This window comes from Chionomys nivalis, chromosome 8 (assembly GCF_950005125.1).
Source record: "Chionomys nivalis chromosome 8, mChiNiv1.1, whole genome shotgun sequence".
Lineage (NCBI taxonomy): Eukaryota > Metazoa > Chordata > Mammalia > Rodentia > Cricetidae > Chionomys > Chionomys nivalis.
This window is the reverse complement of record NC_080093.1, coordinates 33,996,794-34,024,779: the sequence shown is the minus strand read 5'-3', so window position 1 is coordinate 34,024,779 and position 27,986 is coordinate 33,996,794. Positions and strand designations below refer to the sequence as shown.

The window sequence follows — 27,986 nt, the reverse complement described above, 5'->3', positions numbered from 1 at the left end:
AGAACCAACAAAGACGTGTTCACAGACCCCAGGCCATTCCCTTATCATCCACCATTTCCTCAGAGATCCGGAGAGCCTGGGTCAGCATGGAAAGACTAGACTTCCCACGTCCATTGCGGGGCCTTCCTCATTTCTGTGCTATTGGCATGCAGCTCTCACGATCGAGATTACTTCAAAGGAAATCCAGAGACACTTCCTTACCCGGCAGTCTCTCTGCAGTGTCTTCATGAGGGCATTGTAAGTTTCTGTGTCGAAATACAGCCCCTCATGCATGTCCTGCAGGAAATCCAGGTCCTTAAATGTGGGGTTGGGTTTCTCTCTCTCCTTTCGGGATGCTCTTCGCTTGTACGTGGAGCCTTTCAGGTCATAGGTCAGGTGCATTCTCATGGCACGTGGCAAGACATTGTTCATCACTACAATGCGGATGTTGATGCCCCCTGACTGCATGCAATACAGCCCATAGAATTTTGGCAGAAGAGTCCTTGGGTTCTGGTTTAAATTCTAGAATGAAAAAAAGAAAAAGGAAAAATTTGCTCTGTTCCATTTTCACAAAGTATTTTTTTTCATTAAAAGTGAGTTTGAGAGCTACTATGACTTGACATAGGATGTGCTGTTAACGTCCACTGTATAGGTACACCACATTTTCTTTACCCGTTCCTCTGTTGATGAGCAGCTGGAATGGATGGATGCCCAAGTATCTCTCTCTGTTGTCTCTAATTTCTAAATCTGCTCTTGGAATAGCAACAAAACCATTGTAAACTCAGAGCCATAAAAGCTGAATTAAACACGGACATAATGCTCCAAATTAACTTCAACTGAACACACTAAGGACCTGATGGGTACTGCTAGTGACTAGTCTCTAAGGTAGCTAAGGAGAAAATAAATTGGTAGGGAGCTTAAGCGGTGAACAGTCTAAAATTTAATCCTGCCTGCAAAACTGCCTTCCTAAACTGTAAGACCAATTTGCAAGATGCCTGTAAGACCAAACATTCCTATCACTCTCTCTTGTACCAAAGGCTACCAGATGCCAGTATCTTTCTAGGCAAGATGATGAAAACCAGAGCTTTAAAAAGGTGAGTGTCACTGGCTATTGTAGAAAGTTACTGTCATTGATACATTTTAGCTACCTCAAAGATAATTCTGTGCTTACATCCTTTGCCCATTCTCCTCTGTTTCATTGCTGTTGTGGTTCTCCATCCATCCTGGGTTTCTATAATTTTCTTCTTCTATATGGTGTAAATATTTTCTGCTAGAATATGGTCTTTTTATTATAAAAATAGAGAATACATACTGTCTATGTTAGGGTTGCTATTGTTGTGCTAAAATATCATGACCAGAGCAACTTGGAGGGCATTATTTGACTTACACTTCTGTATCCCTGCTCATCATCAAAAGCAGTGAGTGAGGGAACTCAAGCAGGGCAGGAACCTGGAGGCAGGAACTGAAGCAGAGGTCATGCAGGGGTGCTGCTTACTGGCTTGCTCCTCGTGGCTTTCTCAGCCTTCTTTCTTATAGAACCCAGGACCACCAGCCCAGGGATGGCTCCACCCACAATGGGCTGAGCCTTCTCCAACAATCACTAATTGAGAAAATGCCTTAGAGCTGGACCTTATGGAGGCATTTTCTCAATTGAGCTTTCCTTCCAGATAACTCCAGCTATGTAAGTTGACACAACACTAGAGAGCACGCATACCCATTCTTGATGCATTTTAAGAGTAAGTGGGACATTTAAATAACTTACTAAAGGGCATATAGCAAAGAATGTGATACAATGGACCATCAAGATGGTGGTACTTTACTTAATTGGTAAAGGCAGTTGCTGCTAAGCCTTGACAACCTAGGTCTGGCCCCTGGGAATCACATGGTGGAAGGAGAAACAGTTCCATTGGCCCCAATTCTCCCTTCGATCCCCCAATTTGAGGAAAACAACTGTTTTCATTCTTTATATCGTTCTATGTGATCACATAAATTTTATGCCTATTATTTTTGTTATATAAAATGTTCTGTCCTTTGTCCATGTCACATTTATCTATTTCTTATGCTTTTGTTAGCAAAGTATTTTTTTGGTAGCTTAAGATTTTAAGTTTCTATTTTCTCCAACTTTTTAATAATTTTTGCCATTATATTTGGTCTTACTTCATAAGCAATCACTTTTATGTATGTGAAAGATCTGATATAGGAATATAATTTCCATTAGTAGGTAGCTAACAGGCTTTCCCTATTGAGTTTAAATCTATCCTAGGGGAATAAATCACACTGTCAAAACACACACAGGTCTACTTCTGGATACTTCACTTGAACCATTGATCCATCTGTTGGAATAGTTACACCACACACCACTTTAAAAGAATCTCATTTTATTTATTTATTATCCATGTGTGGGGTGGTAGTGAGAACGTATATGCCATGACAAATGTGTGGAGATCAGAAGACAACTTAGAGAAATGAGTTCTTTCCTTCCATTGTGTGGGTTCCAGGGATCTGACTCAGGCTGTAAGGCTGGTGGCAACCACTTTTACTCTTTGAGGCATCACACTGGTCCATTAGACCACATCTGTAACACTACCTACCACTTACAGATTATTGGTGCATTGTTTTCCTTCTCGTGTATGGTTTTATATGTGTGTTTGTATGTGTGTGTGTGTGTGTGTGTGTGTGTGTGTGTGTGCTTGGTGCTTGGTATATACCTGCCTATAAATGTGTCTGTATGTATGTGGGCATCTGTGTGTGTGCATGCAGATGGAGCTCATAAGTTCATACTGAGTGTCTTCTTCAATCACTTTCTACTTTACATTTTGCAGCAGGGTCTCTCATTTCAACCCCAAGCTCGTGGATTCTGCTAGTCTAGCCAGCCTGCTTGCTCTGGGGATCTCACCTCCACCTCTTACGCGCTGGGATCACAGATGGACCAGCATGCCTGCTTGGCACTTACATTCACTTTACATTAGCAAGTTCAAGAAAAATGTATTGTCATTGTCTCACAGCTTTTAAAATCTGTAAATAAAAATTTGTAGTTTTCTTCACATTGTTCTCCTTTTACAAAGGGCTTTTTGTTAATGTTTTAAAATAATATACAAAGCAATGAATTTCACTGAGTTCTTTTAGCTTTAGTTGTAAATTCGACACCCCTTGGAGTCAGGTAGGAAAGCTTCCACAGGCAAATTTTCTAGATAAAATTGGCCTGTTTCGTGTCTGTGGGGAAGAGTCTTGATGTAGAAGGACCTAGTTCACTGTGGGTGTTACCATCCCCAAGTAGGTGATCTTGAACTATAAAAGAAATGTAAGCAAGCTAGCAAGCTAGCAAGCAGCATTCTTTTGGGTTCCTGTTTCCAGGTCCCAGCCTCGACTCCTCCCCAGCCTTCCCTCAATGATGGATTATGACTGGGAGTGTAAGCCAAATAAATTCTTTCCCCTCCGAGTTGCTTTTTTTGGTTCAGGTATTTTATCACAGGCACAGAACAGAAACAAGAGCACATAATAGCACTTGTGTGCACGCACGTCATTGTCGGAACTGGCCTCACATTTGTACCACCCCTCCCCATTTCTGCTGCCCATCTTGCTGATCTTCCTCCTCCCATCCAGCTATACTCTCAGGTCAGACAGATTTATGAACATTTGTTTTGAAAGAGTTAAGCATTTTAGAGTTTTATTTTTAATTTTTATTATAATTTTTTTTGTGAACTAATTGTTCCTATGTTACACTTACTGCAACTTGTTTCCCAAAGAGAATTCCAATGTCTTCTAATATGTTTTAGTTTTCTAATAATTTTAACCATAAAAACTGTCACCACAAGCAGGATCTCTCCCCCTCATATTCTCTTCTACTGTTTTCTAGAAAATGAAATATAATGGGACTCTACCTGAACACAAATTTTTATCTTACATTTTGCAACTTGGAAGGACTCTTATTATTTCAAGAATTTCTGATTTGATGTAGGTGGGTCATCTGTCTATGTGTTACTTTCATTGGTTAATAAAGAAACTACCTTGGCCTTTTGATAGGGCAGAATTTAGATAGGCGGAGTAGACAGAAAAGAATGCTGGGAAGAAGGCAATGAGGCAGTCGCCATGATTCTCCGATCCTAGACGGATGTAGGCTAGAATCTTTCCTGGTAAGCCACCACCTCGTGGTGCTACATAGGTTATTAGAAATGGGTTAAGCAAGATATGAGAGTTAGCCAAGAAGAGGCTAGAACTAATGGGCCAAGCAATGTTTAAATGAACACAATTTGTGTGTTGTTATTTTGGGTGTAAAGCTAGCCGTGCGGGAGCCAGGTGGGAAGAAAAGCAGGCCTGTTTGCCTCCTCACTACACTGATTTATTTTAGTTTTTATTTATGTGCAAGTATATATGCCTTGCTGTGTTATTATTTCCAGAAATTTCAATAATGCTTGATTAGAAACCATCATGCCTGGCCTCTAGGAAGCCTTAGAGATTGATGAATGTAGAGCCTATGTGTGCCTTTATTTATTTATTAGAATGTGACCTTTTTGCAGAGGCCAAGTCTCTAGGGCTGGGCTTTGAGGTTTCTGCCCATGCCAGGCCCCCTTTCTCTTTCTCTCCCTGTTGCCTGCAGATCAGAATGTAAAGCTCTCAGCTACTGTCCCAGGGCCAAGCCTGTCTGCTTCCCACTGCGATGATCATGAACTAACCCTTTACAAGTGTAAGCCAGCTCCCAATTAAATGTTTTCTTTTATAAGAGTTGCCTTGGTCATAGTGTCTCTTCACAGCAATAGAAAAGAAACTATGACAGCCTGTTCAACCGATGGTCCTGAATTCTGGCATGCAGTAAGAAAGCTACTATAGATCAGGTGCTGGTGTATAGTGTAGGAGCTGGGATGCAGCCTCTGGTAGCTGACCTCTGCAACTTGCTCTCTCTCTCTCTGAGTCACTTGCCTCCCCCACACCCCAGTTTATCGTTGCCTTCTTTATGCTCTGGCAACAACTATGGTGTCTAAGGTTGCTATAAGGATTAAAGGACTAAATGGGAAAGATACTCAAAGCCTTGCTCAACCAGCACAGACTGTCAACAAATGTCACCATGAACATAATGACTGCTGCTGGGTACAGAGAGCATTACTTCCTATCCCTTTCTTGATCACCACAAAGACTGTTTCCCAGCTTCTAAAGAACAAGGGAGCAAAGGTTCAGCAGCAGCTTCGCTTACCAGGACCACAGTGAGGTGGACTGCTGCACTTAACCCTAGGGCCATGATCCAACAACTATGCTCAGGACTCGGTTCTCACTTACACCATTTTCTCTTTTGATACAGGGTCTCTCAGGGTATTCCAGGGTGGCCTTGAAATCATGATCCTTCTAGCTAGGCCTTCCAAATGCAGGGATAACAGGTGTGCACCACCATGTTTGGTTATCACTTCTTAGAATCAAAAATTATTATTATTATTATTATTGGCATGTATATATGTATATGATTTGTGGGCACACACATGCCATGACCAGAGGACGATTTTGCAGAGTTGGTTTTCTCTAAACTTAGTTTACCAGGTTTGTGTGGTAAATGCTTTTAACCCACTGAGCTATCTTGCTGGCCTCCGGTTATTACTTCTAAAATCTATCCAAGGAATGCTGCAACATAGTCTAAATGCGAAGGAAGGAAAACCTGCAGGAACAAAGCCCTCCAAAGAAAGGAACAAATTCCGAGGCAGAAACTGTAGCTGTGAGCAGCCCCTTACCATGTAATATCCCGGCAGCAACTTCTGCAAGAACTCTGCTTCCTTGTGCTGAACGGTTTTGATGATAAATTCATCATCGCTGGTCACAAAAAACAAGGATCCACTGGCTCCAGGATTGGACAGTTCTATCAGAGGCTCACTACAGATGGAGTACTGAAAAAGTTAAAAAAAAAAAAAAGAGTAAACACACACACAAAATCAGTTTGGGTATGTATGTGCATATTTATATAAATCCTCATTTATGTATTCACAGTGCTGGACTAAACCCAGGACCTTGTCAGGCTTGGTAGATGTTCTCCGATGAGCCATAATGTCCACTCCTAGGCAAACATTTAAAGCCAACTTTTGGGGCTGAGGAGAAAGTAAGTAGGCAAGGTATTTGAAAGCATGGGGATCTGTATTTGGATGATCAGCAGTCATGTATAAGGCTGGGTGAGATGGTTTGCACTTGGTACTGGGGTAGCTGAGACAGGAACACAGATCCCGGAAGTGCCAAAGCCAACTAGTCTTAGAGAATCAGGCAGTATCAGTGAACTCCAGTCTGGTGAGAAGCCTTGTCTTAAAACAGACAGAGATGAACAGCAGAGGGAAACATTTGACATTGATCCTCCATACATGTAGACATGGATACACTACACACACACAATATTAAAGTCTGCTTTTTGTTTGAGACAGGGTCTCTCTATGTAGGTCAAGATGATCCCAAATTGATGCTCTTCCTGCCTCTACTTCACCAGTGCTGTGATTATCGGCCTATGCCACCATGCATGGTGAAAGTACCCTTGTTTTAAGTGTATGCATGCGTGTGTGTGCGTGTATGTGTGTGTGGTGTGTGTATGTGTGCATATGTATGTGTGTCAGTCCAAAAACAACCTTGGGTACCATCCTCAAGAATGCTTCCCAGCTTTTTTGAGACAGTCTCTCACTGATTTGAAGCTCATTAAATAAAATAATTAACAAATTAATAAAATAAATAATTAGGCTAGACAAATTGGCCAGTAAGCCCCAGCGACCCTGTCTTTTCTTCCCCAGTGCTGGGATTACAAGAGTATTTTATCACGATTGTCATTTTAAAGTGGGTTTTGGGGATTGAACCCAGGTCCTCATGATTTTAAGGCAAATACCTTACTAACTGAGTCATTGTCTTAGTTTAGTTAAAGTACTCTTTTTTTTGGGGGGGCAGGGGTTGAGGCAGGGTTTCTTTGTGTAGCCCTGTGTAGTTATAGGCTGTCCTGGCACTTTGGAGACCAGGCTGGCCTTGAACTCAGATATCCCCTTCCTCTGCCTCCCAAGTGCTGGGATTAAAGGTGTGTACCACCATTTATTTTTACAATTCCATCATGGGAAAGAGGTATGCTCTCCTCTCTCCCCACCCCGAGTGCCACGTGACAGAACCGGGGGTTCTGTCTTGGGAGATCTTTAAACTGGACCGCACAGAAGATGCTCTGTCCGCAGCATGCCAATAAAGCCCCAGCTGAAGGGCGAGCGCTCATGCATTGGCGTCCCTTCAACACAGAACCTCTCCTCTTTCCTCTGCTCCCCCAGGGGACACTCTCCACAGTCACTGACTTCACAGAGGATGATGTGACATCCCCACCTCAGGACTCCGGGGTTACAGGTGTGTCTCATTATAATTGATATCTCTACTTGGTTATAACTCAGTGCTTTACATATGACAAGCTGTTATGATTTAAATTATGTGGCTTTGCTGGGCATGGTGGCACTCTGGGGTCTCTGGGAATTCAAGGCAAGCCTGGTCTACATAGTGAGTTCCAGGACAGTGAGCTCCACTACAAAGAAAGGCTATGTCTCAAAAAACAAACAAACAAAAATCATATGGCTTTTATTTTGTTGTTGTAATGAGAAGGATTTTTTTTTTTTTTTAAATTCTAACCACAGCAGATCTAGCTCTTGACCAGAATACGAGAGTGATGAGTAGAAGATGGGCCGGATTCCAGCCTCTGTCCCTCCTTCCAGCCAGGGAGGGGCCCTTTAGCAGTATAACCCCACAGAGCAGAACATCACATCTCTACACCATAGGGCCTCTACCTTTTGCCTTATCTTTGGGGTGAAACACTATTGTCTTGTTCCCCAGGCCAGAACGTTGGTGACTAGCCTTGACACTTCCGATTTCCTCATCTGTATCCAGATGCGTGATCCTGCCTACCTCCTTCACAAGATATCTCCTGCCAGTACCCCAGATTCAGTGATTTTGATCAACCTCTGTCTGGCCTCTAGGGCATGCTCCTGGGCTCAACTGCAACTCTCACCCCACCTAGTCCCCTCTCCTCTGGAAACCAGGGATCTTTCTCAAGGGAAATCTGATCTTGACCTTACTGCATCACCCTTTCCCATGTTCATGACCACAAGTGGTCCAGCGCTACATCCCAGGAGTCCCACTCATCAGGTCTTCCCCAGAGCTCTAATCTCATTTTCTCAAATATGACATGAACTCTAGACTCCAGGCCTTTTCACTGGATTTCTGTAGTGTTGGGGGCGGAGACTGAGTCTTCATGCAATGTTCTACCATTGAGCCACACCTGAGCAACAGCCTGAGATAAGGCTCTGGCTTTACTTTCTTGCATGAGGATAACCAGGTTCTTTTTGAGATTTTATTTTACTTTTATTTTATTTGTATGAGTGTTTTGCACGAATGCACGTGAGATCTCTCCATGAGGAGGAATGAAAATTATGAGAGTATAAAAGAAAAGAACAGAAAGAGGAAATAGAGCAACCATGGGGCAATATTAGAAAATCTGTCTAGAAGTACACATGAGACCCACACAAGCTCAAGGTAAACAAAATCTTAGCACAGAGCAGGGAAATGGACAAGAAATCCCACTGCTAGCTAGGGAATCATTGGCATTTGATGGTTGCTAAGAGAGGGAGATTCAGTTCTCTTCAATGATCACCTTGGTAGGTCGACCACACTGCAGGGTAGATGCCACTCCAAAGAGGAGTTAGGCAGTTTCTAAACGGGATATGGGGGACACCTCAAAGTTGGGTGAGTAGGAAGGGGAGGGCAGAAAGGTACTTATGGGAGGAGATGGGGAGGAAGTGACTATATTCACAATACAATGTCTGAAATTCACAGTAAAACTATTGTTTAAAACAAAAGAGAGAAAAATCTGTCTGGAAAAACCCAGATTCAGACCCAAATCTCTCTCCCAGTAAAGTATCAAAATTCTCTATAAACACTGACCTAACTTGATTAGTTCTTTGTCAGATACTCTTTCAGTAGGTAATTTATAAAAGACTATTGATAGGCAATTGTCCTATTTTGGTAACGTTTTGAATTAACATTACGGATCACACCATCAGCATGTACGTGACTGAGTCTATGCCACTAGATGGGAATATGATTTCCACTCCAGAAATCTAGAGATTCATTACCATGTTCTCAGCAGCTTCTGAAAGCTGATTCTAAAGGACATGGAGAATTTAACCAGCTGTGATCAACAGGTTTCCATGTGCACTCCTGGGCTCTATCTGCCTCGCAGGCATGCTTCCTTTGGAAAAGCCACTCAAATGTGAACATCTTCTCGTCTTGGTTTTCTGCAAGGCCTCCCTGCTATACCCGCCCGAAAGAAGGCATATTCCAACAGGGCTCTGCCAAGGCAAGCTAACAAAGTAAAGTTGTACCACACGGCACAGATGAACTTGCCTCCTACTCCCCTGATGGTGTACAACACTCAATCCACTTTTGCTCTTACTGGTAGCCTAGAAAATTCCTATGAGTGACTCCTATGAGTTACATTGGATTTGTGAGAACCTGGAGGGGCAGGAAAGAGCAAGCAGCTTGTCCCCGCAGCAGAGACAGACACGCCCAGGGACTCTTAGGTGGGAGATGCTCGTCTAGGAACAAATGAGGATGAGTTCACAGTCCTGTGCACTTGGAAGCACTTCATCCTCCTGCCTCCCTAGCCAAATTATACATGCAGAGACCTGAAACTTGTAATCAGCAAGCACATGGTGAATTTTAATGAAACTGAGAACACAGGCACAATAATTCTGGCAGAAATCCAGACACGGCAGCACGAAACCAACAGGGATGTGATTTCAAATCTATGGAGCTGGCAATCACTCATTAACGGTCTCTTCTGTCTTCCCCTGCTTACGGCCATGTATCTTCATGGTGTGGGTTTCAATAGTCCCACCTGACGGACGCCAGGACTTGGTATTTCTGTCACATCCTTTGTTTCTTTACAGAGACCTTTCTAAGACATGCCCATTTGTCTTATGTGCTTTATTTGAGCTTAATGGCTACAAAATGTGCCTCGCGAGATGAATTGGACTTCTCTAGGGTATGTTCTTCAGGATGGACCACTGCCGTGTGATGGGTAGAGAGGCTACCTGGAGACTATGCTTGCTGTCTGTGGCTTGGTGGGTGTGGAAGGTAGGACTAGTGGAAAGAGTCTCCTGAACATCTGGAGACGAGGTAGATAGATGAAGACTTTTGAAATCATTGGCATAGTCTTCCAGGCTCTTTTGTAAGTTCTCCTACGCTATGAAGAATACTTTCTGGTTTAAAGACCCATTTAAGAAATGTGGGTAAGTTATATGGGAAGTTGTTCAGAGAAGAACTTTCCCAAAGAGAGCAACTGTGTGTGATTGGAAATGAGCAGAGCGAGCTTTCCCGAGCTGTGAGGCAATGGGCACAGCAGCGCTGAGATGAGCACCCGTCTTGTGACATCACACCCAGGGCTGTGACAGATGCCTGCATCAACAGTGCTGTGAATTTCTGGGTGTTTCTCTGGTTGGTCAGAAGTTTAGAGATGTCCAGAAGGAAGAGTCAATAGTTTCTAGTGTACGGCCCAAGGGACAAGAGTGACCTTGCCCTTTTCATTATGAAACCCCACTGGGTTCCCTAAACATATTTTCTGAGAGATGTGACCTTTAGTTATTAATAAATGATCAGAAACCTGAGAATGCTCCCTAACATGCCTCCAGAACAGGCACATATATTTGAGTTGGGAGTGACAGGGACAGGTGCTAGTATTTTAGAGGGACAGAGAGGCAAAAAGAGCCACTGGGACTTGCAGAGGCCAGGATGCCCAGCACCTTGTTAAGAACCATCACTGCTCTGCAGAGACTTAGTCCTGCATCTTATGTCACTGGGAAGAAATCAATACTTTCTGAGCTGTAAAGAAGCTGACAATAACCCTATCGCTTTGAGTCTGGCTCCCTGGAACCCATTTAAAAGCCAGAGGCAGGGGTGTCTGTCTGTAACCCCAGACTCCTTCAATGAGACTGGAGAACACCCCAGTGGCTCACTGGTCAACTAGTGCAGAGCAATTAGAACATAGCACAGGGGCAGACAGAAGACCCTTCTCCATTCAAGGTTGTTCTCTGTCTGACCGCTACACATACACTGTGGCATGTGTATGGCCTCACACAGAAATACATATGTGTAAACACATACACATACTGATGTGGGAGTGTCACATTAATCTGTTGCTTTCATTGGTTAATTAATAAAGAAACTGCTTGGTGTGATAGGTTAGAACATAGGTGGGTAGAGTAAACAGACAGAATGCTGGGAAGAAGGGAAGTTAGGTAGACGCCATGCTGCTCCTCTCCAGGCCAGACGTGATGAAGCAAGTTGCCAGGTCAGACATACTGAATCTTTCCCGGTAAGAGTGGTACTACACAGATTACTAAATATGGGTTAGGCAAGATAAGAGACTTAGCCAAGAAGAGGTTAGAGCTAATGGGCCAAGCAGTGTTTAAAAGAATACAATTTGTGTGTTGTTATTTCGGGGCATAAGCTAGCCAGGCGGCTGGGAGCCGGGTGGCAGGAATGCAGCCTGCAGCTCCTTCAACACACATACAATGTAGCATGTACATGGCCTCATACAGAAATACATATGCGTAAACATCACACACACACACACACACTATGGCATGTGTATGGCCTCACACAGAAATATATGCTTGCAAACATCATACACACATAACAATGTAGCATGTACATGGCCTCACACAGAAATACACGCTGGCAAACATCATACACATACACACATATACAAATAAATAGTTAAAATATTATTTTCTTAAGTACCAACTAAAGAGATGGGTTTTCATTAGCATGGAACAGATACCAGTTTTGAATTTCATTCTTTATGTCTTATCCATATTGTAAAATACATTCAGAACATTCTATCACCAATGACAAACACTGCCTGCCATACCACCCCTGAAAAGCACTGCTCCAGGATCTCACCAGAGTCTTACTAAGAGCATCCAGAATGGGAAAACAGTGAATCTTAGCTGGCACCCTTCCTGTGGCTCCTTTAAAAACAGCTTTTGAAAAGTCCCTAGGTGTTAACAGCAATGAAATTATGAGGTACGCCAACCCCTCTCAACAAAAACTGGGCTGCGGCCCTCTGAATGGGAAGGAGACAAACCTAAGGGTGGCATTGTGTCCATTGCTGCTGCTGTGCCCAAGAGAGGACAGAGAGGAGAGACAGAGCAGAGGCCAGAGCATGCCTATGTACATATGAAAATATGCTTAAAAAGAGACTGCAGGGCTGGGCGGTGGTGGCGCACACCTTTCATCCCAGCACCCGTGAGGCAGAGGCAGGTGGATCTCTGTGAGTTCGAGACCAGCCTGATCTACAGAGCAAGTTTCAGGATAGCCAGGGATATACAGAAAACCCCTGTCTTGAAAAACCAGAGGAGAGGGGCAGAGAGAGAGGGAAAAAGCATGAGAGGACTATGGGAGGAGATGTAGAGAACAAAACTAGGAAAATTTCAGGTCAAGGTTGTGGCCCATCAAACAGAATCTACTCAGTAAAACTCCTAAGTCTTTTAGATTAATCATAAGGTATCTGTTAGGGTAATCATCCAACACAGTAATACCTCAGTTATTTAAATATTAACCACACAGCAGATTTTTATAGCTATCTGTTAAGAACCATGGCATCAAATTGCATTTTTGAAGCCAAAAATGTAAACATTAAAAAATTTGGAACGTCTACTATGTTCCCGAGGTTTCTAAGAGACAGTCACTTGCCACTGCTGCTGTTCAAGAGAGCACCATGCATTCTGTAGAAAGGAAAATGATAGGCTCTTACCAAGTAATCATCAGGCTTGATACCGAAGAGTTCTCGGAAGTACCGGAAGGCCAGTGGAGCATAGGTCTTAAACCTGAAGTCTGGGTAGTGGTGTGCCGGGGTGAGATTGCTACCTTCACTGCAGTTCAGTCAGAAAGAAGACACAGAGAAACAACATTAGCAAAGACAATTCCAGCTTCAAATTCTAGCTCTATTTTATCTCTTGGGAAAGCAAATACCCTCTGCTCATGGGTATCACAATGGTCAGTGGCCCTGGGGTAGACACACTAACATGCTGATGGACCACTCCACACAGGCCTTCCCTGCCAATTGTGGGGTGTGGTAGATAGTCTTCCTCTCCCTGCTTTTCCTTCCTTGGAAAATGATCACACTTTCTAATGAAATCACATTATAATAATGTTCTAATGAGACCCTGAGTCCCGCCTGGACCAATTAAAGTACTTCATCGTGAATTTTGAATACTGGATAAGTATCTATAACTGGGAACATTTGAAATAATTTTTTAAAGGATCTATTTACTTCAGTTATATGTGTATGAGTGTTTTATTTGAATGTATGTTTGTGCACCATATGTGTGCAGTGCCCTCAGAGACCAGAAGAGGGTGCAGTTCAGATCCTCTGAAACTGGACTTAAGGAGTTGCGAGTTGTCATGAGGTTGCTGGGAATTGAACCAGGGTCCTCTGGAAGAACAGCCAGAGTTCTTAGCTCCTGAACCATCTACCCAGTCCTCATGTGAAATCATTTTTAAAATATCTTATGATCTGGAGAAAAGAACTGTCAATCTCCATCTCAAAGTAAATTGCTTATAAATGGTCACTGGGCTATTTTTCTCTTTGGGGTTAAAAAACCTTAAATTTATTATTATTATTATCATTATTATTGTTACCATTATCATTATTATTGTGCGTGTTTGTGCGCACACAAATGATGTGTATATGTGTATGTATGTAGCATAGCATATATATGGAGTCAGATGGCAATTTTGAGGGATTGATTCTCCTCTTCCATCTTTATGTGGGTTCCAGTGGTTGAACTCAAGGTGACAAGCTTGTGTGGCAAACACCTTTACTAATGAAGCCATCTTGCTAGCCCCTCGCTTTGGAGTTTGAAACGGATATTCACTTTGAAATGCAAACTGGCCTAAAATTCACTAAGAAGAACCAAAGTACCTGGAAGTGTTGATCCCCTTGTTTTAGCTTCGTCAGTGCTGAGCTTACCAAGTGTGTGCCACTACTTTCCCCTTATAAATGGTTGTTGTTTCCCTAAGCAAGCATGGCTGAATATCCCTAATCACGCGTGATGGCCTGCCAATACAGCCAAACACTTCCTTGGTCCACATTTTGCAATTTATGAGGGGAAATGCATTCAGCTCTACGTCCCTTGGGATGACTTCAGAATTTATGTGACAGGGAATAATTTACAAATGTCAGCCAAGGAGAAATAAGAGTTAAAAGCCAGGAGAGTCAATATGAACTCTGACCTCCCCCCTCTCGACTGTTAGCAAGTAGAAAGAATCACAATGCCTGCTTGGGAGGAGGCTGCTGTCAGTGGGCGCAGTGTGGTCTATTTCTTCTGTCTCCTGCTTATGGCTTTCTAGCTCTGGCCATCAAAGCTATGCACTCTATTAGGGCAGGCTCCTCCCGCAGTCAGAAGTAAGATGAAATGCCTGTGCTCCTTTCATTATTTCCCTTCATTCTTTGGCTCGCACGTCCATGTAAGATGTTGGATGCTGCATTTACGCTGCTGCATTAGCTTGCTTTGTTTTTGGTTGATTCTGAGCTTCTTGTGTTGTTCACCTCGGCTTCCGCTAATTATAAGGCGTTTCCTAGGGAACAGCGACTTGATTACTATGCTCAAGTCCTGAACGGTATCAAATAGATTGTCTTACATTTCCTTGGGAATGAGACAGACAGGGACAAATGCATACACACAATAAATGTGCATACACAGCAGTGCAGCTCAAGGTAGACGAGGTGAATATTGTTCCCTTTGGAAAAATATTTTTGTGCATCGTGTTGTATGGCATATGTATTGTTATGTGGTTGTGTGCACAAGTGAGTGTTTGTATGTGCACATGTGTGTATGTGTGTGCGCGTGCATACACATGGATGTAGAGGCCAAAGGCTGGCATGTGGCATCTTTCCTCAATTGTTCTTCCCTTTATTTGAGACAAGGTCTTTTACTAAGCCTGAATCAATGCAGTTATGCCAGCTGGCCACAGAACCTCATGGATTCCCCTGACTCTTTTTCTCCATTGCTGGGTTACAGGCTACTGTGTTCAGCCAGGTAATTCACAAGAACGGGATGATGTTTACACTTTACTCTCAGCTTCGGAAACACAGCTGTCAGTCTAGAGCATCATCAGTGACAGCATGTCCTATAGGGGAGCAGAAGGGGAAGCAAAGCCTTTCATGGGCAAAGAGGCCAGAAACCCTTCCCCAGAGCAGTGTGACTCCGAGAGAGAGCAGGGCAGAGCAGAGCTTTGGAGCCATCATCACCCAGGCTCAGGTCCTGCTCTTACCATTTACTTGTGGGTTAAGTGACACGATCTTAGGGTATCAATTACTTCATATGACATGAGCCTTTCTTTTTTCTCCCCTCCCTCCCTCCTTCCCTCCTTACCCTCTTCCTCCCTCTCTTCCTCCCTCCCTCCCTCCCTCCCTCCCTCCCTCCCTCCCTCCCTCCCTCCCTCCCTCCCTCCCCCTCTCTCTCCCTCTCTTACCCTCTTCTTCCCTCTTTTCCTCCCCCCTTTCTCCCTCTCTATGGGACTATTTTATTGTAATCTACAACATCATAGTTATGTGACCATGCCCAAAGTGGGTCGGTATCTTAAAGGCTATTGGCTGAAGGAGTTCCCACAGCACCCGCCCCCTTTCTTTCTTGTTTTGTATGAGTGTGAAAGGTAATAGAGTGAACTAACCAGCTGCGGTGGCGCACACCTTTAATCCCAGCACTCGGGAGGCAGAGGCAGGCGCATCTCTGTGAGTTCAAGGCCAGCCTAGTCTACAGAGTGAGATCCAAGACAGCCAGAGCTACACAGTGAGACTCTCAAAAAAAAAAAAGTCAGCTAAAATTATAATTGGATACATTGTATGTCAAATAAACAAAACCATGCTTAGTTTATAGCTGGTACCTAAGTTTTGCTTTCCATTGTCACCTCAGGTTCATGGTCTTATGGTACAAATGTTATAAAAACTCTTACCTATCCCACCAGTAATGGAAACTTATCTAGAGCATCCCATCAGATGATGGATGCTCATGGTTCTTTTGCTTATTGTCTTTGATTTTAGAAGACCATGTAACCAGAGACTGGACAGGCCCTGTTACATATCCCTCAAATCTTAAATGTCCAGGCCTTTTCCTATCTACAAAATGAAACCATCCGTAGAACAAATACATGATATCTAAAAATAGCTTTGAGCAATTTCAAAATAAAAAGGAACACAATGCATTTGGTTGCTAAGGGCAACCGAGTCTGTTGCTTCAGAGTGGAGGTAAATTAAAACAGCTTGTCAGGGGCTGGAGAGATGGCTCAGTGATTAAAAACATTAGTTGCTCTTGCAGAGGACCCAGATTCAATTGCCATCACCAACATGGTGGCTCACAACCATCTCTAAGACAAGTTACAAGGGATCTGACTTTCTCCTCTTCTGGCCTCAGAGGGCAATAGGCATGCAAGTAGTACACAGACATATATGTAGGAAAGTGGCAATACATATAAAACCGTGTGAAAAAATAAATTAAAAAGCATGTCACTGCAAGCAATTAGTTCTGTCGGACTGAGGTATCATGATTTAGAGATACTAGAGACTGCAGAATGGTTCAGTTGCTTACAGCCAGAGCCTGTGCTGGTCATTCACCCTGACCCACATCCTCAAATGAGCTTAATCAATGTATGAATTGCTAATTTTTTTTTTTGTTTTTTCAAGACAGAGTCTCACTATGTAGCTCTAACTGTCCTGGCGCTCACTATGTAGAATAGACTAGCCTCCAACTCAGAGATCCATCTGCCTCTGCCTCCCAAGTGCTGGTGTGCTAGTATGTCTGGCTATGAATTGCTATTCTTTTTACATGTATATATAACTGTGAAACCATAGTCACAATTAAGATACTCAATGTAGCCGGGCGGTGGTGGCGCACGCCTTTAATACCAGCACTCGGGAGGCAGAGGCAGGCGGATCTCTGTGAGTTCGAGGCCAGCCTGATCTACAAGAGCTAGTTCCAGGACAGGAACCAAAAGCTACAGAGAAACCTTGTCTCGAAAATAAGAAAAAAAAAAAAAAAGATACTCAATGTATCCATCACTTTGTGGGGTATTTTGGCTGTTGTGGTAATGAGGTTATTACTGGTAGGGCCTGGGGCACCAAGTCCAATACAGAGTTATCTAACCTGAAACAACACCTCCTGTGAGAAACCCTGGAGCAGACTGCTGCAGGATACTTGATCAGACCGTGTGAAGATGTGTCTGCACTTCCTTCACTTAAGATATCACCTGATTGGTTTAATAAAGAGCTGGATGGCCAATAGGTAGGCAAGAGAGGATAGGTGAGACTTGGGGGAAGAATCTGAGAGGTAGGGATTTGTCAGAGGGATGCAGAGGAAGTCGGATGTACAGTACTGAGGAGAGGTAGGTAACAAGCCACATGGCAGAATATAGATTAACATAAATGAGTCAATGTAAGTTTTAAGAGCTAGTTGGGAACAAGCCTAACCTAAGGCCAAGTTTTCATACTTAGTAGGAAGTCTCCAAATTCAGGAGCTGGTGGTCCACAGAAAGCTCATTTATAGCAGTCCTTTGCTAATATCATGAAGACACTGAGTCCAGAGAGGTAACTGAGGGACCTACAACGTAAACTTATTTTCTTCATGTAATTGTATCTAGGATGCATAGGTCCTTAAAAATAAACAACAGTACTGTGATGTCTTATTGATATTTAAAAGCAATACTCTAAAGTGGTAGATGTTAAATGTGACCGTAGATTTCTCTAAGTAAGCGATGAAGTCAGATTTCCCAGGGGTGTGTCTGGCCTGCTGTTCACAGAATCGATAATGTGAAGAACAAAGACCCAAGTCTAAGTATTTGCAACTTTAGCTTCCCGCTCAAAAAGAGAAAGGTGAAAAAGCCACCATCTTTTCCTCCTCACAAAGATGCTACAGGCTTGTCACAAGTCACCCAAGAACAAGAGGGGCATAATATAGTGCGCTCCCTGTATGTGCTTCTCATAACCACAGAATCAACCAATTATGGATTTAAAATAGTTTTCAAAATTCTATCTGTATTAAACATAGATAGATGTTTTTCTTGTCATTATTCCCTGACCAGTGCGGTAAGCAACTGTTCACAGTGTAGTGGGTAGACTGAGTAATCTAGAGATGCTATAAATAAGGGGGAGGGCTGGTTAGATGGCTCAGTCGGTGACAAACCTAAGGACCTGAGTTCGATCCCCAGGCTGTACATAGTAGAAATATAGAATCCGTGGTGTTGTGGGATATTTGATCACACTGTGTGAAGATGTATCTGTACTTCCTCACCTACCTAAGGCTATTTCTGATTGGTTTAATAAAAAGCTGAATGGCCAATAGCTAGACAGGAGAGGATAGGTGGGACTTTGGGCAGAGATAGGAACTCTGGGAAGAATCTGAGAGGTGTGGGGGAGGGAGAATTCACTAATAAGATGCGGAGGAATTCAGGTATGGACTGAGGAGAGGTATCGAGCCACATGGCAGAATGTAGATCAATATAAACAGGCTAATTTAAGTTTTAGGAGCTAGTTAGGAACAAGCCTAAGCTAAGGCCAAGTTTTCACAATTAATAAGTTTCTGTGTCATTATTTGGATCTTTTTTTTTTTTTTTTTTTTTTGATTTTCAAGACAGGGTTTCTCCGTAGCTTTTGGTTCCTGTCCTGGAACTAGCTCTTATAGACCAGGCTGGCCTCGAACTCACAGATATCCGCCTGCCTCTGCCTCCCGAGTGCTGGGATTAAAGGCGTGCGCCACCACAGCCCATGTACCTGATTTTAAACAATTTATGTTTTTTTCCTTCTCCAAACTGATAAATGTATGAATAGCTTTGGTGATTTTTGCATACATGGTGTCAAAATAGCAGCATTATTTCATGTTTTTCTGGAAGAAATTTAAGTCAAAGTCATCACGAAATACAACTTATTGGCTTAATTCAGATGTAAGATGATTTGTGGTCCCTCCAGTCCATTCTTTAATTAACTATTTATTTTTAAGAAGATTTATTTGCTTTATTTTATGTGTAAGAATGTTTTCTTGGTGCCCTAGGAGGCCAGAAGAGGATGTTGAATCTCCTGAGACTGGAGTTATAGAGATGGCTGTGAGATGCCAGAGGGATCTTCAGCAAAAGTAACCAGTGTTCTTAACCACTAAGCCATTTGTGCAGTCCCAGCTCACGCTTTTAAATTAGGCATAGCAAAATCTTGGTACCAGCACCGATTAATGGAAGCTCTCTCCAAACATGTGGCAGACTTTACTGGGAAATTCCTTTACCCTCATCCAGCAAACCCCATGATCCTTCTGCACATAGTCTTCCAGGCACCCATCACAACTAATTACAGCTGACCCATGGAGGCTACTCGCCGTCTCCACAGAGAAATGCAGGACATTCCCAAGCAATAACATGGTGGAGCCACAGGACCCACCCCCACACTCTCCAGTACATGTAGACATGCACGTGGCAGAAAAGTTCTTCAAGAGAAGGATGTCACTGTGAAGTTTCCTCAGCACGGGATCATTTCGAATGCAAACGTTCTTACCTGGGGAGGAACACGCTTTCCACCACATAAAAGTCTTGCATGAGGACATCGCGCTCTGGCTTGGAAGTGAGGTTCCCCACTGTGTATCCTATGCCCAGCTGAATAGCACCTTTAATAGCCGACGATGCCGTCTACAAAGGAAACACAGGGTGCCATGTTAGCCTCGAGGGCTTTCATCAGGGATACAGGGAGCAAACTGAGGGTGAGGCTACTTTCTCCTTCTTGTTCCCAAATGGCAGGAAACCAGGGCTTAGTAGAACCTATTCAGGACCCTTCTCTGTGTAGAGATCTCATACTGACGACTGCGGGATGTCCCCGATAGGCTCAGGCACTTGAACACTTGGCCTCCACTCCTGTTTTGGAAGGATGTAGAATCTATGGAAGATGGACTCTGACTGGTGGACATAGGTCATCAGGAGGCTCATATTCTGGCCTTGCCTCAGGTCCCTTTTTCTGTGCCTGTATATTTGTAGACGAAGAGTTCCAGCATATGCAACCAGCGGTACACACCAGTTCCTCCGTTTTCTCACAGCCATGCTGACTGTCATGAGTCCTCTGAAACCAGGAGTCAAAGTTGCCTCGGCCAGGCATTTTGGTCACCATGAAGAAAAGTAAATGACACACCATGAGATTATCTTTGTATGTGTGATATCTTTCATACAAAATGCACCTAAGGTTAAAAGGTTAAAATCTCTACCATTATTACACACTAAGAACTTAGAAACTCTATGGAGCACTTTGGATAAGGAGCACTATAGTTTCTACCCAAAGATAAAAGGTAAAGTTAGATTTGCTAAAAACAAAACAAACAAACAAAAAAAACCCTCCTCCCCCACTCCAGCATACTTGTGGAGCAGTAAGAATATTTTCTCTACATAGACATGGTAGAGAAAAAACATTATCAGTTTTTGTTGTTCACAGAAAATTTAATTTTGAAAATTCCCTACTGGTCCTGGCAATGATCTAAAGCTAATTTTTTCTTCATTAATCTGAGATAAAAGATATAACATCGATATGTGATAAAAGATGAAGCATCAGGACACAAATGTTTTCAATTTGCTACTTTTCAAATATCTTAATAATGAACCAGAGATGCTGTCAGTTAGAGAATAACTACTTTGTGTACATGTATACACAAACGTGTGCATGCATGTACATGATGCTAGTTTTCTTTTTTTATATATGTGGTGTGGTGCTGGGTATTAAGTCCAGGATCTTAAAATCTCTATCAATCTATGCATATACGTGATCTTAATAAAATAATAAAATAAACAACAATAATAGAATAGAATAATTCAATTTAATAAAGTTAGAATAGCTGGGAATGGTGGTGCTTTAATCCAAGCACTCTGGAAGCATAGGCAGGTGGATCTCTATGAATTGGAGGCCAGTCTGGTCGACATAGTGTGTTCTATGATAGCTAGGGCTAGATGGAGACCCTTCTTAAAACAACAAAAAACAAAACAAAAGAAAATCAGAATAGATTCTGTATATTTATTTATGTATTCGTGCATGTCTATGTATGTACACTCATGTGTGCATGTTATATCCTGTGTGGAGGTCAGAAAACAACTTTCTTGGTGTTGGTTCTCTCCTTCCAACTTGATTTTGAGGCAGAGTCTCTCTCTTGTTTCTAATGCTGTGTTGCACATTCAGACTTCCGGTTTAGTCTCTTGCCTCCGTCTCCCATTGTGCCAAAGCAGTGCTGGGCTTACAGTCACACCTCCCATCTTGCCAAAGCAGTCCTGGGCCTATAGTCACAAGTTTTTCCATCTGGATTTTTCAAAACATAGGTCCCAGGGATTGAACTCAGGTCATCAGGTTTGGGCCTCTGATACATATCACTGGCCCTAGAATACATTCTTCTGTGTGCATATGTTCCACTTTTTGTGTTTCTGTCTCTCTGTCTCTCTCTCTTTCTCTGTGTGTGAGCACATGCATGTGGAGGTCAGAGGTTGATGCTGAATGTCTTCCTTGTTGGTTCTTCACTTTCACAGTGTTGAGACACTGACAGTGGAACTCACTGATTTGGCTCTAGCGGTCCTCCTCCCTCTAGCTCTCCAAAGCTGGTTGTGTCGGGTCTGGCTTTCTCTGTGAGTCCCAGGGATCTGAACCCAGGTCCTTGTCCTTGTGCAGCAGACACTTCATCTACAGAGCTGCTTCCCCAACACTTCAGCTCATTGTTCTTAAGTGTTCGTGTGTTTACTCTTTATGTCTGCCAGTGCTAATGTAGCACCACAGACCACAGCAGAAAACAGTGAGTTATATGACTGATTCTTTCTTTGGGAGGGGGGTTTATCTGTGTAACAGTTCTGGCTGTCCTGGAACTCACTTTGTAGCCCAGGCTGGCCTTCATTTATAGAGATCTACCTGCCTCTATCTCCCGAGTGCTGGGATTAAAGGTGGCACTACCACAGCCTGTCTTAAATGAGTGATTCTTAACCAGAGGCATCTGGCAATGTCTGCAGAGGTTTTTGTTTTGGCTAGCACACTGGTATGTTGCAGTGCCACCATCACCGAGTAGGTCTAAGCATCCTGCAATGCACTGGAAAGCTCCCTGCCACAAAGCCTTAGCCAGTCCCAAATGTCAACAGTTCCACGGTTGAGAAACTCTGGCATAAATAAATGGAATAAAGATTATCCAGTATATTCAAAAGGAAAAACTGTCTTCTTTCCCAGGCAGCCAAGACTGAACCCCCAAACAGACATTTAATACAGGGTGTGCCTGACATTAATAGTTGTTGGTTTTGCCTGAAATGGTCACGCTCAACCAGTACTGTTCAGAAGCCTCATTATCTAATTAGTAAGAACAATTATTTGAATCACCATTTAAGCATTTTCTTGTTCCCCTCTAAACATCTGTCATCCTTCATCTGAGGACAACAATCCACATGTTGGACCATGTAGAACATGAGAAATTTTTGGTGTTTTTTTTCCCCCCACATACCCTTTGATTTAGGACTGCAGGAAGAAAGATGCAAAAGATTGAGACTTAAGTGCATCTAGTGCCTGAAAAAACAATTTTGTTATTTTAATGCTCCTTCTCTGCATTCTGAGATGCCACCAGTTGGCGTCAGTGACCTTTTGTAACAGTTGCTCGGCATTCTGAAGGCACAAATGGATTTCTTTCATTTTAACCCTGTCTAAAGAGTCAAAAGCCACTTCTTTCCCTGCTCACCACTCAGGGTGCTATGCCCTAAGATGTGACGTCAATGCTTTTCAGAGGAACCAGCACTCCGGAATGTTCTGTCTAGTCCTAAAACAGACCACCTCAGTGCATTTTATTTCTGGGCTCGCCCCCCCCCCCCCATGCTGTTTCCCAGAGCCATGGGAGCAGGCTTTTATCCCTTGGTGCAAGTCTGTCAGCAGAAAGTACCACATTCCTTGCTGTCCCCACCCTGGGAACAGAGGGCAGTCTCAGCTGCCAGTTGTCTGTAACTCTGACTGGAACCCTCAGGCTTCAGCGGGTGTGAGTGCCACCAGAGACGCTGTTGACATGGATGGGGGTGGTCACTTCCCTAGAACATATGAAGGACCTCAAAAACAGGGTAAAACAATGTCCTCTTGCTCTAAGGAATGCTGAAAACAATATTTCTCCTGTGGTATGAATTTAAGCTTTGAGTTCCTGAAGGAATGAGGATACCACTGACATATTTAATTAAATAAGAAGACAAAAACAAAAAACAAAAACAAAACCCAACAAATTGTAATCGTATTAATTTCTTTTTCTTTTCATACCTCTTGATTTTTAAGTGCTTGGGTGGGAAAATAATAGCATAGTAATTAAGTCACAGAAATAAGTTATTTATGCCCGACAGACAGTTGACAACATGGACAATGGTAATTTTCCCAATATAACCACAACACATACTTCCAAAATGCTTACAAGGTTCTCAATGCCCTTGACTTTTGCTGATTTTTTTTTAACCTTTCTATGAGAGGTAAGTGCTAGTTGGTAAGCACCATTAATGTGGAAATTTGAAATCCAAAATGCTCCCCCACTGGGAACTATCAATAGTGTATGTCAGCGATATAGTGAACACCTCAAAGTTTCTGGGTACTGACAATTGCCACACGTGGAAAATCCTATACCCAACTCCTGTGGTAGGTCATGACCCAAACAAAACATAGAGCCCAGCAGCACAGCAGCTAGTCTTTGCTGGAGTCAAAGGGAGTCTACCGCCTGCATAAGATGCTTAGGAATACGGTATGAAATCATCTTTAGGCTAAGTGTATAGGGCACCGCTGACATATAAATAAATTTTGTGTCCAGTCTTGGCTTCTATCCACAAGCGACCTCATCATGCATATGCAAATGTTTCCAAATCTTATATCCAAAACATGTCCCAAGGATTTTGGATAAATGATTTCCATCCTGCATTACCTCCTCCCTTTCATGGACTGAGGATGTTTAGTAACTTCCTACAAGGTGAAGAGGTGGACTCGGGACATAAGCCAAAGGTGGTTGTATCAGAAACAACCACACTCTGCGGTCTCTAATAGCTGAGTTCCTTAATTCGCTTAGCTAAACAGCTGAGCTTGGTGACAACGATTCTCTTTGTAGGTGTACACTTATGGCTCAGCATGGTTAGGTGGCTTCCCCAAGTCTCTCTGCCGGTATTTGGCAGAGTCCGACCACCAGGTGCAGGCTGCTTCCACATCTAGTTTATCAAAAAGAGCCAAGAATCAAGGTTGAAGGTTCTCTATTAAGTCGGGATGTTTGATCTCAGCAAAAGAAGGAGTCCCAAAGGAGCCATTCCTTTGGATAAACTGAGATAAAAATGTTTAATTAGCTGCTAGTCACACCCAGCCATTGGCAAGCCAAACAAAAGCTCACAGAACTCTTGGTAAACCACAGCACTAGTATCACTGGTAACGTGGGGAATTATTACGAATGAGGCGGTGTCTGGCTGCCTCCGTGGACACAACCCCACATGCTTCCTCTTCCCGATCTCTGGGTAAAAAGTAAATGTTTTGATTTGGGTGCATTTGGGTATAATTCTATAGCGCCCTGGCTGCTTCCTGGGAATTCTTGCTTGCGTTCAGTGACCCATGATTGGTCACAGGTCACTAGCAGCACAGGTCCCTTCATTTGCCACTTTCCCCTTAGGGCATTAGGCTCAGCTTGGTATACATCAAGATATGCTGTAAAACTGAAATCACTTTGAAACCCTTCCTGGTGTGTGCGTGATTATCAAATTAGCAGGTCACGATGATGAGGAAGAACATTCAGAAGGAAATGTGGAGGCTGCTCTCCTGCAATCAGCCATTCCCTCCCCACAGTTCAGATGCCCTGGGGGTCCCTTCCTGTCTTTGGGGTAGCAGCAAGACTTGAGTGAGCTGACAGATTTCATGCTTTCTGGGCTACTTAAGTTTCCACTGCGGGCTCTGCATGCAGCATTCCCAAAGTACTGGAACAAGACCATTCCTCCTTCTAACTCCAGGGGGGATCTCTGCTTCCTTTAGTAGAGGCTTAATGCGGGCTTAGATTTTGAACAGCAACACGATCTATTTTTAATTCTGGACCTCACAGGGATAAGTGGAGGCAGTATGTTGCCTGGATACTAAGCATGTGATACTTAGGGAAAGAGAGAGCCACAAAACAGCACGCAGGCAGACCACTTATTTATTTATTTCCGTAGCTTCTCCAGGGATGATGTTAATACTAAGGAAAGTGGACGTTGGCTTGCATTTATGTGATGAACTGCAGTTTTCAAAGCTCCATTTGTAGCAGTGCTGGGGACTAAACACAGTGCCCAGCTCATGTAAGGCAATAACTCTACAACTGAACTACTTTGGTAGCCCCCAAAGCACAAGCTTTAATGACTGTCTAATAATCAGAGCTGTCAGACAGCTAGGGATGCATAACGCCCATTGCATAGATAAACTGGACCTAGTAATTAACTTGATCTAAATCCCAAGGCTTGTACTACATACTACATTGAGGAATGAGTCCCCGGTCTTTCAGAAGGTTCCCAGTTCAGTGTTCTGATCATTTGTTGAACCCGAGTTTACACGTTTGCTTAACATGTGACTTTTACAGATGCCGAGAAGTACTTGAACAATGAAATAATATTGAGCATGCTAACAATAAGAAGAAATGCCTACATAGACTCACCAGAAGGAAAACAATGATCCTAACTACAGCAAGGGTTTAATAGCTTTACATTGGTTACAGGAAATGGCCTCCTATAAAGCACTGTCTATGAAATTGGATCACTTAATATGGTATCTGATGTCATGGGCATTGCAAGGAAGTATTGAAGCATTTCATGTCAACAGCAGTTTCCCCCCTAAGGCTATCTGAACTAATTATGGGATTATAGCTTGGATACCTGTTGCTGGAGAGATTTGCTTCAAAAGCACAAACATGGTCATGTTATTACTTTTCTTGAAACCCCTGAATGGGTCCTCAGCGTCCTCACTCTAGGATCAAGTCCAAACCTCAGACAGCTTGACTCTAGGAGCCATCTTTTAATCTGAACCCCTCTATTTTGCTTCTTGCTATCCACGAGCAATGTGAAAAAGATGGTACAGGCCAGTCTGTCCTGGAGTAAGCCGACATCTAAACCAGAGATGCTTACTGACAAGGTTTCTTATTTTACCAGGCCATAGAAAGTAGTTATAGAGCACCTCTTTATGCCAAGATGGCAATCTGTGTTGGGGCAGGGAGATTTCTACTACTTTCTCTCACTTCTATAGTTCAAGTCTAGCTGGCACAGGCCATTTGGCAGGTCATGTCACTGAAGACTGGCATTGTGTTTACCACTGTCGGACAATTTTCTACAACTCAGGGATTTGGAAGTGGCCTAAAATGGATCCTTACGGCCGGGCGTTGGTGGTGCACGCCTTTAATCCCAGCACTCGGGAGGCAGAGGCAGGCGGATCTCTGTGAGTTCGAGGCCAGCCTGGTCTACAAAGGGAGTTCCAAGACAGGCTCCAAAGCTACAGAGAAACCCTGTCTCGAAAAAAAAAAACAAAAAACAACAACAACAACAAAAAAATGGATCCTTGTAGCCAGGTGATTGTGGTGCATGCCCTTAATCTTAGCACCCGAGAGGCAGAGGCAGGTGGATCTCTGTGAGTTCGAGGCTAGCCTGGTCTATAAGACCTAGTTCCATGATAGGCTCCAAAGCGACAATGCTCAAAGGAAAAAAAAATCCTTGTACTTAACAAAATGATGGAGTGGACTTTCATGTGGTAGGAAAAGGTCCCATTTGTGGGTCAGGGAAGCTCATTTTTAGAGACCTGGAAGCAAACCACTGTGGGCAATGGGTAACGAGTTGGCATTGGGGGCTGGAAAGACTAGGCAGATGTAGACCTGGTCCCTTGAAAGTATTCTGAGGGTTTGTTGGGTTTCAGTTGTGTTGGGCAACAGATGGTAAAAACTAGTGAAGAATCTTATTGGGGATGGGGTGTCTAATTTGATAGGATCGTTGGTTGCCTTGTGAAGAACGGATTGGAGGAATGATATGACGGCAGTGATTTGGGGGCACTTGCAGTGCTTGCATGGTTCAGATGGGGATGACGTAGAGAAGGCCGGTGAACAGGAAGGATGAGAGTCGAATGTAAATTAGCAACACTTAGGGTAGTGGGAAGAAGACTAAGGAAAGGTGGCTTTACGGAATGGAGAGAGGATTCTGAAGGAAAGGGGACCACTGTGGCGGCTCCTTCATTCCACGTACAAATGAGAGAACAGCAAGAATCCTGAGCTCAATCCTCCTCATTCATACTGAAGTCAGGGCTCCACACGTAAACCTCAATCTGAATTAAGAATATTTGATAAAGTGACTGGATGTAATTAAACCACCAGCAAAAGAAAACGTTCTGTAATGTGAAGAAATAAAACGTTGTGTTATGTCTAAGCAGTAGCATGCAAAACAAACCCATTGAAATCTGGAGATGCAAACCCCACAAACGTGCGTGCATACACACAGAGGATAATGAGAGGAAAGAAATACACCTGAATGGACATTATCTCTGTACCATGGGGCAGGTCTGGATTTATTTCTCTCTCTTCTTTTAAGGGTTCAGGAGGCTATAAACCCATGCAACCATTAGACTGTTAGAAAACATCATGGCAGTGACTTGGCTGTGCCTCCCGCTGTTTCTCTAATGTATTCTGGGGTGGGATCCACCTTTGCTCAGATGAAAGTCACAGCAGGTATAGGACCTGTTGACGAAGAATAAAGGTGCCCTGTTCATACCTTGGTACAGAGCCATAAAAAAAAAAAAGCCTCTTGTAGACATCTGGTACGCTTTATCTAGCTTACTAATGGACAGATTTGGGTATGCTTTCAGGGGACCCCATCCCTCCTCCAGCTTTCTGGGTACCCATAGGCATTTAATGTGGGGGGAGGGGCTCTCTTCCCTTTTCTGTTGGATGCTGGAAGGAGGATAAAAAGAGAGGGGGGAAGAGAGAGAGAGGGAAAAAGGG

The 27,986-nt window shown here is 43.3% G+C and overlaps 1 protein-coding gene across 3 annotated transcripts in view; it reads right to left on the bottom strand.

The window, feature by feature from the left end:
- The window catches only part of Pip5k1b (phosphatidylinositol-4-phosphate 5-kinase type 1 beta), a 265,393-nt gene that overhangs the window by 90,475 nt on the left and 146,932 nt on the right, over window positions 1–27,986 (bottom strand). For all 3 annotated transcript variants that reach the window (XM_057777561.1, XM_057777562.1, XM_057777560.1), the window contains 4 exons: window positions 19,550–19,680; window positions 12,770–12,887; window positions 5,694–5,846; window positions 202–501 (listed from right to left, as the gene is read on the bottom strand). In XM_057777561.1, coding sequence (XP_057633544.1) covers window positions 202–501; window positions 5,694–5,846; window positions 12,770–12,887; window positions 19,550–19,680 — 702 coding nt within the window. The remainder of the gene's footprint in view (window positions 1–201; window positions 502–5,693; window positions 5,847–12,769; window positions 12,888–19,549; window positions 19,681–27,986) is intronic.